We start from the raw sequence: 16188 nt of genomic DNA on the forward strand, positions 1-16188 counted from the left end.
GAAAAACTTAAGATTTAAACATTTCTGCTCTCTGTTGCTCAGGACTGGTTTAGCTTTTCACTATTTGGAACAGGATTTGCTTAGGGTACAGGATAGCCTGTGAGCACATTTTTACTGTTGTACTTATAATCCAGTCCTTCCCTACACACACACATACACTGTATATATCCCTCAAAAAAATCTAGCTATTCTTATCCCAACTTCTCCTCAATAAACCCTCTATTGGGTGATCCTGCTTCTTGATATCCCTCAACACTATCCATCTTTTCATACTTGTTAATTAGAAACATAGAAACATAGAAAGATGATGGCAGATAAAGGCCATATAGCCCATCAAGTCTGCCCACACTATTTACCCACCCTCTTAAGTCTTCTGACCCCTTAAGTATAATTGTAATTATACTGTCACTCTACTGACCCGCTCATTCAAGTCCTAGTGACCCTATCCCTTGGCATGACCTCGTAGGGATCCCACATGGGTATCCCATTTGTTCTTGAAGTCTAGGATGCTGCGTGCCTCGACCACCTGCACTGGAAGCTTGTTCCAATGCTCGATCACTCTCTCCGTGAAGAAGTACTTCCTGGCGTCTCCACGAAAGTATCGACAAAACTTTCATTCAATGCAATAGTTGCTGAGCCTGAATCCTAAGGCTTGAAAAGGAACAGGACTTGAAAAGGAACAGGATGCAATTAAAGGAGCATCCAGGACTATGCCGTTGCCAACCAATATACCACCAAGCACTGTCACAGAGGATCAAAGTCCCAACTTTTGCTGCACTGGAGCATTATGATGCTCAGAAAAGAAGTACCGAGACAAAGAATGGAACGCAGTCCAAAGGACATCTTAATGCTAGGAGACTCTTAGGAATGCAGTTCAAGGGTCTCAACCACGTAAAATGCCTTCCAGATCTTCTGCTACGAGTACTAGAAGTACCAACCAAATACTGAATGTGGTCAAAAAGGAGAGTAAGGATTTTAATACTGATATTGTAATCCACCTGGGGACAAATGACTGGCCAACAAAAGCAAGTTCGGAGCACAGACAGTATTCCAGAAACTTGGGGAGGGACTCAAGTGTCTGATTCAGACTGGAGTTTTTTCTGAAGTTATTTCTACGTATGGAAAGAGAAAAGACTACATAAAACAGAGGAGTTTGATACATGGCTTGAAGCCTGGTGTAAAGAAGAAAGTTTTAGATACATAGGAGGACAAGGCAATATATGAAAGAATAAAAGATGTACTGCAGTGATGGGCAACAGCTTTCTATGACCAAAAAAGGATTCTTGGGAAGAAATTCAGACAGCAGGTTTCTAGGCATTTAAAATAGAGGGGATTCAGGAAGTCAAGCCCAACAAAGAACATGGCAGCAGCAGGGAAGGTAATATCAATAAGGAAAACCATCTTAACAAGTCACTTCACACATGGAAAGCAATGAGCATTAAAGATCATACAAGGAAAAAGGTTGAAGATTTGCAAGCCCTGATGCTTGTTGCTATACTCATAAATGGGATGCAAAAGGGCCAAAGAGGTGGAGGATGGCACTGTGTGTGAAAATGGCCGAAATGCAGGGATTATCTATAACCTCTGACACAAATGGAGAAGCTGAACAAGGAGATGACAGAAGAGATCCCAAAACTTGGAGTGAAAGGGGAGGTGCTGTTTGGTGATTTCAACTGGCTCAATGTGGACTGGTAGAATCAGAAACAAGAAGAGAGATTGTGGATGCCTGGCAATAGACAAATGGTGATGAAAGCTGGCACTAGGGAGGAAATGTTTCCAATGTCCACCTAGGCAATACTGATTACCACATGATGCCCAGGTTTAGTTGAAATTGTCAGAATGTAGCAGAGTGATAAGGCCTTCCGTGGGTTATCTACAAAAGGAAAGGGCAGGGCTGTCACAGGGCCTGTTAGCACAGGCTGAAAGATCCCATACAGCACTGTACTCTGAAAGTTGCTGCCAGGCCAAGTGCCTGTGGGTTGAGTCTGCTTGTATGGTATTTGAGACACAAACTTTAAAGAAGAAACTTCAACTCCACCAACTCAAAGCAGAGACTGGATCCAAAAAATGAGAAATGTGCATCAGACATCAAGAACTGCTGGGGCTAATGACAGTGACTAAATATCTTAAACCTCAGTCAATAGAGATGTGAACAAACTATAACAGACCCATTAGTGAAGCTGTGCACGCCGACTACATTGTACTTGCTTCAGACCTGGAACCTGCCACCGACGTGCTGCATTAACAGAGGAGCCTTAATTTGCCCCACTATAAGCGGATTTTCTGTATCATGTTGTCTGAAGGGGAAAATGCTCCTGCTCTTCTGAACATCAAATGACTAAGTGCTGTGGTAAGGCTGACAGGTGACATTTGTAAAGTGCAAGAGGCTCAGGGCTTTGCACCACCAAATAAAAAGTGGAAACCTTGAAACCGCATGGCTCATCTAAGATTTTGCGTGGGAGGTGAGTAAAGCCCTCACTTACTGGCACAGGCACTTTACTCCCTCCTCTGACGTCCACCCTGTTGAAATAGAAAGGCACATTTGGTAAACAATCATGGCTTAAAAAGTTCCCTCAGCCTTCTCAGGTCTGGACCTTTTCTTCCATGCATAGAGCATTGGGAGGAGAGAATCAGACAGTCTGAGGATCTTCAGTTTCCAGAAAAGACGATACTTAGATGTTAAATCTGGATCGGTTGTGAGTTCTGCACAGTGCAGTGCAGATGGTGGTGCTCAACATCTGTGCTTTGTCTTCCCGTAGCTGTTCGATATGCTGTGCTTACACCAGCAGGCCCATGCGAGTCACTTTGGCTGATAAGAAGGTGTGTAAGAGAAAAACAATGGGCTTGGGACAGGAGTGAAGGTCCAGGGTCTGTGAAAAGAACAGAGAAGCAATGTGAGACCTGCCCTACAAAATAGTGCTCCATGGCCCATAGATATAAGAAACAGTCCTTACGCCATAGAGCTTACATCTATTCAAGACAAAATGCAAATAAGAGATCAGGCAGCTAGGTGGAAGGAATCAGTAATGGCTTCCCATCTCTTATAGGTTTCGTTTTAGCACACGTTTCCTACCAAAAGAAGCCTTCTTACCTCACAACTTTAGTAGAGCCTTATGTGCCTTGAAGGCATCAAGATTTGATCTGATTCATTAATTTGATATACTGTTTAATATAACAAGATACAAAACCATGGCAACATGAATACAGTAAATCAGGAAAGTAAGAAGGCCAACAGTGTTCTCAAAAAGCTAGCCACTCCGCCAACCAGTTAAATCGCTTCTTTACAACGATCCAGACATTTTCAGCGGCCCCTAACTCCACTGAAAATGACCAGTTAGCGCCAAGAAGTGGACTAGCTGCAAAGCAGCTTAAAGAGTGCGTTTGTGGGATTAGCAGAAAGTGCCCAACTCCGTGAGCTTCATTATAAATTTCTACGTACCTCAACTATAAATCCACATATCTAGAACAAAGAAAATGGGGTATCCTACAGATAAGCAATGTCCTAAATGTAGAACTGCGGAAGGCACTTACAAATGTCGTATATGGGCGTGCCCTACCATTACTCTGTGATTGCATTTGGAACATTTGTGGCATCATGGACTACAGTAATAAAAATAAAGAAACATACCTTAGAGAATAAAAAGAAGCCGACTATTTTTCAAATAAGCTATAAATTAAGTGTTAAAATATTTGTGATGGTAGCAGGCCTCGAACTGAGATCAAAGCTGCCATCAACGCTCAGCTTGAGCTTGTGGTTGAGGTATCAAAAGTAATGACTGTTTTACAACCATGAGATCTTGATTAATCATTTTTGTCATGTTTTACAAGTATATGAAGTTTTTTTCTGGCCTACCCTTTTTTGTCTTTGCTTAAATTTTTCCAATAAGACTTAGATGACGTATAGCAGGGGTGCCCACACTTTTTGGGCTTGCGAGCTACTTTTAAAATGACCAAGTCAAAATGATCTACCAACAATAAAATGTAAAAAAAACACAACGCACACTGTATGCATAGAAAATGTTAATTATTATTCCTATTCTGGGTTTTTTTCAAAGAGGTCAAGGCAGATGACTCTATGCACTGTCACCTCAGTAACAACCATACAAAAATAGACAAATACCCACCCCCTCCCTTTTTACTAAATCACAATAGAGCTGCGCTGAATGCCCAGCGCTGCTCTCGACGCTCATAGGCTCCCTGCGCTAAAAACCTCTATTGCAGTTTAGTAAAAGGGGACCATATAGCACAGTTACTTACCGTAACAGGTGTTATCCAGGGACAGCAGGCAGATATTCTTGACTGATGGGGTGACGGCACCGACGGAGCCCCGGTACGGACAATTTTAGAGTGATTGCACTCTAAGAACTTTAGAAAGTTCTAGCTCGGCCGCACCGCGCACGCGCGAGTGCCTTCCCGCCCGACAGAGGCGCGCGGTCCCTCAGTTAGTATAAGCCAGCTAAGAAGCCAACCCGGGGAGGTGGGTGGGACGCAAGAATATCTGCTTGCTGTCCCTGGATAACACCTGTTACGGTAAGTAACTGTGCTTTATCCCAGGACAAGCAGGCAGCATATTCTTGACTGATGGGTGACCTCCAAGCTAACAAAAAGAGGGATGGAGGGAAGGTTGGCCATTAGGAAAACAAATTTTGCAAAACAGATTGGCCGAAGTGACCATCCCGTCTGGAGAAAGCATCCAGACAATAATGAGATGTAAAAGTGTGAACTGAGGACCAAGTAGCAGCCTTGCAGATTTCCTCAATAGGAGTGGAACGGAGGAAAGCTACAGAAGCTGCCATTGCTCTGACTCTATGGGCCGTGACAGAACCTTCTAGTGTCAGTCCGGTCTGAGCATAACAGAATGAAATGCACGCTGCCAGCCAATTAGACAACGTACGTTTAGAAACGGGACGTCCCAATTTATTTGGATCAAAGGACAGAAAAAGTTGGGGAACTGATCTGTGGGGTTTCGTACGCTCTAGATAGTAAGCCAGAGCCCTTTTACAATCCAAAGTATGTAAAGCTTGTTCTCCAGAATGAGAATGAGGTTTTGGAAAGAAAACAGGGAGAACAATGGATTGGTTGAGATGGAATTCAGAGACAACCTTAGGGAGAAACTTTGGATGTGTACGCAAAACCACCTTGTCATGGTGAAAAACCGTAAAAGGTGGATCTGCGACAAGTGCATGAAGCTCACTGACCCTCCTGGCAGAGGTAAGAGCAATAAGGAAAAGCACTTTCCAAGTGAGAAACTTGAAAGGAGATGTAGCCAAAGGTTCAAATGGAGGCTTCATTAAGGCGGAAAGAACCACATTGAGATCCCAGATAACAGGAGGGGCTTTAAGAGGTGGTTTCACATTGAAAAGCCCTCGCATGAACCTGGATACCAGGGGATGAGCTGAGAGAAGTTTTCCATGGACTGGCTCATGAAAAGCTGCAATGGCACTGAGGTGGACTCTGATGGAAGAGGACTTAAGGCCAGAGTCAGACAAAGAGAGCAAATAATCCAACAATGTCTCCACTGCCAGAGAAGTTGGATCCAGATGATGAAGAAGACACCAGGAGGAAAATCTCGTCCACTTCTGATGGTAACATTGCAGAGTGGTTGGTTTCCTGGAGGCATTCAGAATGGAACGAACAGGCTGAGATAAAAGAGTATCATGAGATGTCAGCCCGAGAGATACCAAGCTGTCAGGTGCAGAGACTGGAGGTTGGGATGTAGAAGGGTTTCCTGCTGTTGCGTAAGCAGAGAAGGAAACAGAGGAAGAAGAAAAGGTTCCCTGGAACTGAGTTGAAGTAGAAGGGAGAACCAATGTTGCCTGGGCCACCTCGGAGCAATCAGAATCATTGTGGCTCGTTCCCTCTTGAGTTTGAATAATGTTCTCAACATTAGAGGCAGAGGAGGGAAGGCGTACAGGAACAGATTCGACCAGTCTAGGAGAAAAGCATCCGCTGCCAGACGGTGAGGAGAGTAAAGTCTGGAGCAGAAGAGGGGCAGCTGGTGATTGTGAGGAGCTGCAAAGAGGTCTATCTGAGGAGTGCCCCATTGAGTGAAGATAGACTGCAGAGTTATAGGATCGAGTGTCCACTCGTGAGGCTGGAGAATTCTGCTGAGTTTGTCCGCTAAAGAATTCTGTTTTCCCTGAATGTAGATAGCTTTCAGGAAGAGATGGTGATCTATGGCCCAATTCCAGATCTTTTGGGCCTCTTGGCATAAAAGGCGAGAGCCCGTCCCACCCTGTTTGTTGATGTAGTACATCGCAACCTGATTGTCTGTGCACAACAGAAGAACCTGAGGAAAGAGAAGATGTTGGAAGGCCTTGAGAGCATAAAACATCGCTCTGAGTTCCAGGAAATTGATTTGATGCTTCTTTTCCTGGGCCGTCCAAAGACCCTGAGTCTGGAACTCGTTCAAGTGGGCTCCCCATGCATAAAGAGAGGCGTCGGTGGTGATGACTAGTTGATGAGGAGGTTGATGGAATAGAAGACCTCTGGATAGATTTGAGGATACCAACCACCATTGAAGAGACTGACGAAGAGATGATGTCACAGATATGTGTCGTGAGCAAGGATCCGTCGCTTGGGACCACTGAGTAGCAAGGGTCCATTGAGGAGTGCGCAGGTGAAGACGTGCGAGGGGCGTGACATGAACTGTAGATGCCATGTGCCCCAAGAGTACCATCATTTGCCTGGCTGAGATGGAAGGTAGTGAAAGCACCTGCTGACATAGAGACTGAAGGGTCTGAAGACGATTGGATGGTAGGAAAGCTCTCATGAGGAGTGTGTCCAGGATCGCTCCAATGAATTGAAGTCTCTGAGTGGGGATGAGATGAGATTTGGGTAGATTGATCTCGAACCCCAGAATTCGCAGAAACAAGATGGTTTGGTTGGTGGCCAGTAGAATTGCTTGAGCGGATGTGGCCTTGATTAACCAGTCGTCCAGATAAGGAAAGACCTGGAGGTGGTGAGAGCGTAGAAATGCCGCTACCACAATGAGACACTTGGTGAAGACCCTTGGAGAGGAGGCAAGGCCGAAGGGCAGCACCTTGTATTGGTAATGACAATGATTGATCATGAAACGGAGATACTGTCTTGAGGTTACATGGATCGGTATGTGAGTGTATGCTTCTTTGAGATCGAGGGAGCATAGCCAGTCGTCTTGGTTGAGAAGAGGATATAGAATAGCTAAGGAAAGCATCTTGAACTTCTCCTTTACCAGATGTTTGTTGAGATCGCGAAGATCTAGAATAGGTCTGAGATCTCCTGTTTTTTTGGGGACAAGAAAATAACGGGAGTAGAATCCCTGCCCCTTTTGATCTAGAGGAACTTCCTCTATAGCGTTTAGAAGAAGGAGGGATTGAACTTCCTGAATGAGGAGGGAAGATTGAGGACTGTTCAAAGCAGACTCTTTTGGCAGGCTTTGGGGCGGAAGAGTCTGAAAGTTGAGAGAGTAGCCGTGGTGGATGATGTTGAGGACCCATTGGTCCGAAGTGATAACTTCCCACCGGCTGAGGAACAGAGAAAGTCGACCTCCTATAGGTTGAGGCAGGAGAGCAGGAATCGGAATACTGGCTATACTGTGGAGAATGAAGTCAAAAGGGCTGTGACTTCTGCTGAGGAGGTGGTTTCACAGGTTGCTGCTGTGCCTGCTGTCTGGGAGGCTGACGTTGTTGCTGCCTCTGACGCCTGGGTTGCTGAGCATTGGTAAGTAATGGCCGAGCTGCGAAGCGTCGTTGATAGGCCGACTGCTGCCTATATGGTTTTGGCGGAGGAGGCTTCTTTTTATTTTTAAGCAGGGTATCCCAGCGTGTCTCATGAGCAGAAAGCTTTTGTGTGGTTGAGTCCATGGATTCCCCAAAGAGCTCATCCCCTAGGCAAGGGGCGTTGGCTAACCGATCCTGATGATTAACATCAAGCTCGGATACCCGAAGCCAGGCCAGGCGACGCATAGCCACCGACATTGCTGTCGCTCTGGACGTAAGTTCAAAGGTGTCATATATGGATCGAACCATGAACTTACGTAATTGAAAAAGAGACGACAAGCAGGTATGAAAAGAATGATGCTTGCGTGAAGGAAGGTACTTTTCAAAGGAAGCCATGGAGGTAAGAAGATGCTTCAAATAAAAAGAAAAATGAAAAGCATAATTGCTAGCTCTATTTGCTAACATAGCATTTTGATAGAGCCTCTTACCAAATTTATCCATGGCTCTACCTTCTCTGCCAGGAGGTACTGATGCATATACACTGGCTCCAGAAGATTTTTTAAGGGTGGATTCGACAAATAAGGATTCGTGTGGCAGTTGAGGTTTGTCGAACCCAGGAATGGGAATTACCTTATATAGAGAATCCAGCTTACGTGGGGCCCCTGGGACAGTTAAAGGAGTCTCTAAATTCTTATAGAAAGTCTCCCTCAAGATGTCATGAAGAGGGAGTTTCAAATATTCCTTTGGAGGCTGATCAAAATCAAGAGCATCCAAAAAAGCTTTAGACTTTTTGGATTCAGCCTCCAAAGGAATGGACAAGGAGTCACACATCTCTTTCAAAAAGCAAGAGAAAGAGGAAGTGACATGCTTGGAGGATGGGTCAGGGACAGTGGAGTCCTCCTCCTCCGAGGAACATTCGCCTTCAGAAAGAAAGGGTTCCTCTGAGTCCCCCCACAGATCAGGATCCCTGACATGGGAAGCATGGTCCTGAGACTCCGGTGTCGATGATTGTAGGTGCCGGGTTTTGCGCACCGACTTACCCGACCTCATCGATATCGAGTCAGGCGATGTTATCGGCCGCACCGGTGCCGAAGTTTGTACCGATTGATGGTGAGCTCTCGGCTCCGGTGCAAGAACTGGCATCGATACCGATGATTGAAGCGGTACCGAAATAGTGGAAGCAGGTAACACAGGCTGTTCCACAATCGGTACCGGAAGCTCGGTGCGGACCGGCACCGGAAGGTTCGGAGTCAGGATAGCAGGGAGGAGCTGTTTTAACTGGTCCTTAAGCTGTTCCTGAAGGATGGCCGTGATACGGTCATCAAGGGATGGCACCGGTACCGCCTTTTTCTTCTGCGGTACCTGCGGTGCCGCTCGACGCCCCGGAGATGAGGAGCCCGATGTCGAGGGACTCACCTCTATAGGGGCGGAGCGCTTCCGCTGGCGTCTCACAGTCGGCAGGATTGGACTCACTGCACTCGAGACCGGAGGACGTTCCAGCGGGGAAGGATTCTTAGCCGGCTTACCTGACTGGTGAGACGTCGGCGCGGAATCACGCGGCGTCGAAGAAGAGGGTGCCGACTGAATCGGTGCCGAAGCTGGAGTCGATGGCACGGGGTCGGACATCTCGGCACCGAACAATAATCGCTGCTGGATCTGGCGATTTTTTAAAGTCCGTTTTTTGAGAGTGGCACAGCGGGTGCAAGTAGAGGCCTGATGCTCAGGATCCAAACACTGTAAACACCAGTTGTGTGGGTCCGTGAGAGATATGGGCCGAGCACACCGCTGGCACTTTTTAAACCCTGGCTGAGGGGGCATGAACGTAAAAACGGCTTCAGCCAAATCGAAGGCCGAGGCTTCGATGGTGGCAGAAGGCCCCGCCGGGGAAAGATCAAATGAAAGAAAAATTGAAGAAAATTTTTTTTTTTTTTTTTTACCAATAAAAGAAAGAAAAGAAATAATACAAATACTCAAAAGTTTACGCGAGCGGGAAGGCAATAGAAAAAAGTTTCAACAGCCGTTGAAAAACGCGTCTTCTTAGCTCCGCGGAAACTAAGAAACTGAGGGACCGCGCGCCTCTGTCGGGCGGGAAGGCACTCGCGCGTGCGCGGTGCGGCCGAGCTAGAACTTTCTAAAGTTCTTAGAGTGCAATCACTCTAAAATTGTCCGTACCGGGGCTCCGTCGGTGCCGTCACCCCATCAGTCAAGAATATGCTGCCTGCTTGTCCTGGGATAATGTAAAATATAGAGAGCAGATATAAATTCAGACACATTTTGATCACTAAATTTAAAATAAAATCATTTTTCCTACCTTGTCTGGTGATTTTATGAGTCTCTGGTTGCACTTTCTTCTTCTGACTGTGCATCCATTCTTTCTTCCCTTCTTTTAGCCTGTATACTTCCTCTCCTCCTGACCTCATTCCCCCCCCCAACATTTTCTTCTTCTCTCCCTGCCCTCTCTTTCTTTCTCTCTTCATGCCCCCTTTCTTTTTTTCTGTTTCTCTTCTTTCCTTCTGTCTCCCTGCCTGCCCTCTTTCTCCCTCCCTGCCCTCCCCCAAGCCACTGCCGCTGCCATCGGATAACAGGCCCCCAAAGCCGCCCGCCGCCGGCCAAGCTCTCCTTGCTTCGGGCCCACCAGCATTCCTCTCCCCGACGTCAATTTTGCCGTCGGAGAGGAAGTTCCGCTGGCCAGAACTTCCTCTCCGACAGCAGAATTGATGTCGGGGAGAGGAAGGCTGATCGGCCCAAGATCGACCTATTGGGAGAAATGCTGCTGGGTCCTGCCTTTGAGGAAACAGAAAGTAGGCAGGACCTGGCAACAAGAAGAGCAAATCGCAAGCTTCACTGACCTGTCTCCCGCTTTAGCCCGCGAATGGGGCTCTAACATGTGCGTGCCGGCTTCCCTTCTCTCTCCCCCCCCCCCCCCGGACATAACTTCCGGTTTCAAAGGGAAGAGAAGGGAAGCCGGTACAAGCACACGTTAGCCCACGGAGCATAAATTCTCCAAGCCGTTTTTGTTTTTTTTTTATGTTGAGCAGTAGAGGCAGCAGCAGAATTCAGGAGCGGGCCAGTCAGGAGAGGAAAAAAGAGAAGAGAAGAAGGGAACCCGCTCTGCGATCGACTGGGGTTGCCTGAGCGAGCGACCTGTCGATCGCGATCGACGTGTTGGGCACCCCTGACGTATAGGATACAAGAGGATTAGGGGAGAAATACAATTTATGATTGGAAAGAAAGACAAAAAAAAGGAGAGGGGGATATGCTTTGCCATCTTTTTTTTTTTCTCAATTCTTTATTATTTTCAAAACTTACAATAAGTATAACCTAACAATAAAATACAACATTTTCTTTAGTACCATACTTAATACTCTATTTTTTTTTTTTTATCATTTTTCAATTAACATATCAAGTATAAACTTGTACAGAAAGGTAAAGTTAAGCAGAAAATAAAATACAATAGAAAACAAAACAAAACAGATTATTATCTGCTAACATAATACCATTATATATATAGATATACATACATATACATACACATATATATATAGCTTAACTTTAACTCAAGTCCTCTTAAACCAAGATGTAGAATAGGCAAAAATTATAATAAGAGATTAGAAATTAGGAATCTATAAGATTAACGATTGTATAGGCTGAGCTAGAAGGTCAAACATTCAAAGAGTACTCATATCTCTCCTCCTTTTTTCAGGCAAGCCATTGACAAGAAGGTTGTAAGTTGGCTAGGTTCAAAGAATACATATTTTTTCATTTGATGCAATATCACACATTTACATGGGTGACGAAGAAAAAAGGTCGCCCCTAGAACTATAACACCTGGTTTTAACAACAAAAATTCACGTCGACATTTTTGTGTCTCTCGTGACAGATCTGGAAACATTTGTATCCTATACCCAAGAAATTCTTTTTGTTTGTTTTTAAAGAAGAGTCTCAATAACCAGTTCTTATTGGGTGCTAAGACAACTGTAAGAAGAATTGCTGGCATTGTTATTTCCCTATCTGAAAGTTCCAAAACCGTAGAGATGTTTAACGTTTGTTGAACATTTTCCTCCAATTTTTCTTCCCTTTTAATAGGTAGGTAATACACTTGGGTGAATTGCGGTAATAGTTCCTCGGTAATTTCTAAGACTTCCTTCAAGTAACATTTCAACATGTCTCTAGGAGTCACTGCCGCAACCCTGGGAAAATTAATTAGCCTAAGATTGTTGTTACGGGAAAAGTTTTCTAGAGACTCCAATTTTCTCCTTAAATTAATGTTATCTCTCTCACCAGTGTTTCAGTGACTTGTTTAGTCAATTTCATTTCCTGGGAAGAAACCAATGTTGAATTTTTTAAATCATTGCCTTATCCCCTCTTCTGAAAAAAGCCAATCTCGATCCTTCCTTACCATCGAACTACTGCCCCATAGCAAATATCCCTCTCCTAACTAAACTGCTAGAGGCCATAGTCGCTACCCAGCTCTCTTCTTACCTAGAAAGATTCTCCATTCTCCACCCCTACCAACAAGGCTTCAGACCCAGCTTCAGTACTGAGTCCCTCCTAGTTTCCCTAATTTCAAAGGTTCAACAACTACATTCTCGTAACAAATTCGCTGTTCTTTTACAATTTGATCTCTCTGCAGCTTTCGATGTCGTCCACCACGACATACTACTTTATCAACTTTTCGAGATAGGAATTGACTCCACCGTCCTAAAGTGGTTCTCAAACTTCCTTTGCTCTCGCTCCTACACTGTCAACACAAATGGCACCATGTCCGTACCTTGGACACCATCTTGCAGTGTCCCTCAGGGATCACCCCTATTCCCCTATTCTCTTTAACATCTACATGTCCTCTCTGAAGCTCCTCCAACTTTCCCCCCTTGAAACAATCTACACATACGCCGATGACATCCTTGTCCTCCTTGAAACAGACCAGAACCTCACCAACCTCCACGAGAACATTACATCTTGCATAATGAGACTCCACTCCTGGTCCCTCTTGGTACAGATGAAACTAAATGAATCAAAAACAAAATTACTCTGGCTCAGCCCAAAGTTAAAACACCTGCCCACCATCTTCGCACTACCCACAGGCGCTGCTCTGCACCTTGAGTTCTCAAGTAAGGTCCTTGGCATCACTATTGATTGTTCTCTCTCCCTCAACAACCACCTCAACTCCTTGGCAAAATCATGCTTTTTCAGCCTCCACATGCTGAGGAAAGTAAGATCCTTCTTTCGCCAAAAACATTTTGCTGTCCTCGTCCAATCTATCATCTTCTCCAAACTTGACTACTGCAATGCCATTTACTTATGCCTAACAAAAAAAAGTCTTCAAAGACTCCAGCTTATCCAGAATACTGCAGCCAAGTTGATCTTTGCAAAACGCAAATCTGACCATGTCTCCCCACTCCTGTCCAATCTTCACTGGCTCCCAGTGATTTCCAGAATCCATTTCAAATGCTCCTGTCTGGCTTTTAAGATAATTCACAGCATCCTTCCTCCCCTAATCCTCCTCGAGTCCTGACTCCACCAGACCCGTCCAAAGATATAAACTATCCTTCCCCTCTCTATGCGGTATTCTCTATGCAGGTAAACTGGGAAAATCTCTTCTCTTCAAAATCACAGGTCTCTGGAAAGACCTTACTATCCCATTGTGGAAACTGGGCTCTCTCCAACTATTCCACAAGCAACTGAAAACTTGGCTCTTCTCTAACATGTAATTCTATTTTCCCCCTTACTCTTCCATTCTATATATAAGCTCATGTAAACCTTTCCTTTCTCTTCTTATATTTTAAGTTCTTGTAAACCGTGCTGAGCTCCACTTCCGTGGAGAGGATGCAGTATATAAACTTAAGGTTTAGTTTACTTGAATTTTTTAAATCTTGCAAGTCAACTTTTATATTCTTAATTTCATTTTCTTGGATATGAACCTTACTCTCCAACTGAGTCAATTGGGGCTTAATGGATTTAGCTAGATCCGCCACGAGATCCCAAATTGCCTCAAGAGTTACCTCTTGGGGTTTCTTTAATGTAATAAGAGGTTCTTTAAAAATAAAACTCTCACCAACCAATATACCCTCCTGGCTGTGGCTCTCCTGCTCTCGAGCAGAGCAAGGTGATGACAAATCCTCGGGTCCCAATAGGTTGCCCTGTAAAAACAGGGGATCCGACTCCATGCTCCCCTCCTTGGTCCCAACAGCCTCTGAGAGGAGTCCCTCACCGCCTTCCGGTGGTTCCTCCAACCGCGGGGAGCTTGTGATCTGAGGAGGAGGAGGAGGCACTCTGGCATCGGGGCTCAAGGTAGTCTCTAGGCCCATGGAGAACGCTTCCGTTTTGCCCCAGCGCATCTCCTGCGGGCGTGCTGACGCCACTGTGACATCCTGCTTTTGGCGCAAAAGTTAATCAATGCTGGCGAGGCCGGCCGAGGCAGAACGTCGCGAGGCTCCAACAGCGCTACAGCCCCTCCGCTTCGGCATTAGGACAGGTTAGTGTGCAGAAAAAGGACAACAGTGCACGATAACTCTGCAGCGAAACTCTCAACCAAACAATCCGTCCGCCATCTTGGTCCTTATCCAGGCTTTGCAACTTAATACTCTATTAATAGCTATTTCAGAATTCCCCCCCCCCTAAACAATCACAATGTTCAACATATAAAATTTATATATTAACTCTCATTCTAATATATCCAAATTTATTATCCTATCAGACCCCCCAACCTCCCCCCACCCGGATGAGCATATTTATAAGTGAAAACAATATTAGACATTACAATATTTTGCTAATGGCTCCCAGGTCTCTTGAAATTGTTTAAACTCTTCCTTCTTATTGAGTTCTTTAAAGAGGAAGGTCTTTAAGTTGGTTTTGAATCTGTCCTCACCTTATCCTGCTATTCATGCCTGGAAGTCGAGTCTACAGTGGCTTATTTAGGACACTGTCACTAGAGTGCTATTTTCATTAAATCCCTATGGGCATCGGAGCGATTACTACAGCAGCAGCCACTACCACGCTTTTGTAAAAAGGAGCCCAATATATGGTTCTTTAGAGGAGGATCATAAGTAAGATCTCCTTATGTCAAGTTTATGTCCCACACTGTATCGGACTTGTGCCATTCTGTTCTGGGTTTCTGTTAGAATTTTGCTTGTCACTGGTTTCTGCTTTAGATCGAGAGGTTATTTGAAAGCCAGTTTCAAGGGAGTGGAAAATTTCTCCTTCAGTGACATTCTTCAGGTTTAGTGGTTTTAGGTCTTCTATGACTTTTCTCCATTCTTCCAGCTCTGGATTTTGTATCAAAGAAGTAATGTTTTGTAGTTTTCTTTTCTGATCAAATAGAACATCCTAGGCTTGGCATCACCAGCAGCAAAAAACGCTTAACTGAACCAATCAGGGCTTTAGGGGGATGCACATGGCGCGGGGGGAGTATTGATGCTGTTTGGGGGGGTGAGGGGGAGTCGCACTTGCAGGAGGAAGTGGGCATCCCTCCTGCCAATTTTTTTTTGGGAGGGGGGGTTTGGCATGGTAGGAGGAAGTAGGCATTCCTCCTGCCGTTTTCATTGGCATGGGGGGTGAATGGTATCCCTCCTGCCATTTTTTTGCTAGCGCGGGGGGGTGTTTTCCCGGTACCACGTTCATTGGGGAGGGTCATTATAGGCAGGGGAGGGGCGCTTTTTTCTTTTTTTTTGATTGGACAGTGTGCGTATGTAACACGCATAGCATCTTTGCCCATTAAAAAAATAAAGGAAAAAAAAGATTTCCTGCCTGAACTGCTGAGTGGCAGAAGCCTACTTTTGGGGCTTCCCCTGCCGGCTCTGCGCATGTGTGAGATTTGCTCTCACTGCAGTCAATTGGACGGCAGAGTTGGGAATAATGAGAAACATCCGTGTGAATAATTTGCATGCAAACATCTTAGTGCAGCAACAGCTCTTTCTGAATCGGCCAAAAAATCATATCAGTGCAGACCCACACGGTCTTACTGATCTTCTTAGTGCATCAAGCCCCTTAAGGAGACAAGAACTGAAAGCAAACTCATCTCAAAAAAAGATATAGCGGCACTAGAAAAGGTCAAAGAAGGGCAACCAAGATGATAAATGGGATGGAACTCCTCTCGAATGAGGAAAGACTAAAATGGTTAAGGCTCTTCAGCTTGGAAAAGAGACAGCCGAGGGGAGATAGGATTGATGTTTACAAAATCCTGAGTGGAGTAGAACGGGGACAAGTGGATTGATTTTTCACTCCGTCAAAAATTACAAAGATTAGGGGACAGTCGATGAAGTTACAGAGAAATACTTTTAAAAGTAAAAGGATGAATTTTTTTTCACTCAGAGAATAGTTAAGCTCTGGAACATGTTGCCAGAAGATGTGGTAAGAGTGTATAGTATAGCTGGTTTTAAAAAAGGTTGGGACAAGTCCCTGGAGGAAAAATTCATAGTCTGCTATTGAGACAGACCAGGAGGAAGCCCTGGATCGGTAGCATGGACTGCTGCTACTATTTGTGTTTTTG

The 16188-nt window shown here is 45.0% G+C and overlaps 1 protein-coding gene across 1 annotated transcript in view; it reads right to left on the reverse strand.

The window, feature by feature from the left end:
- Nucleotides 1–485: 485 nt before the first annotated feature.
- The window catches only part of SNTB2 (syntrophin beta 2), a 55858-nt gene continuing 40155 nt past the window's right edge, over nucleotides 486–16188 (reverse strand). Inside the window, exon 7 of the mRNA XM_033940048.1 lies at nucleotides 486–2870. Within this exon, the coding sequence (XP_033795939.1) occupies nucleotides 2778–2870 (93 nt within the window). The 3' untranslated portion in view covers nucleotides 486–2777. The remainder of the gene's footprint in view (nucleotides 2871–16188) is intronic.

Source organism: Geotrypetes seraphini, chromosome 4 (genome assembly GCF_902459505.1).
Source record: "Geotrypetes seraphini chromosome 4, aGeoSer1.1, whole genome shotgun sequence".
Classification (NCBI taxonomy): Eukaryota; Metazoa; Chordata; class Amphibia; order Gymnophiona; family Dermophiidae; genus Geotrypetes; species Geotrypetes seraphini.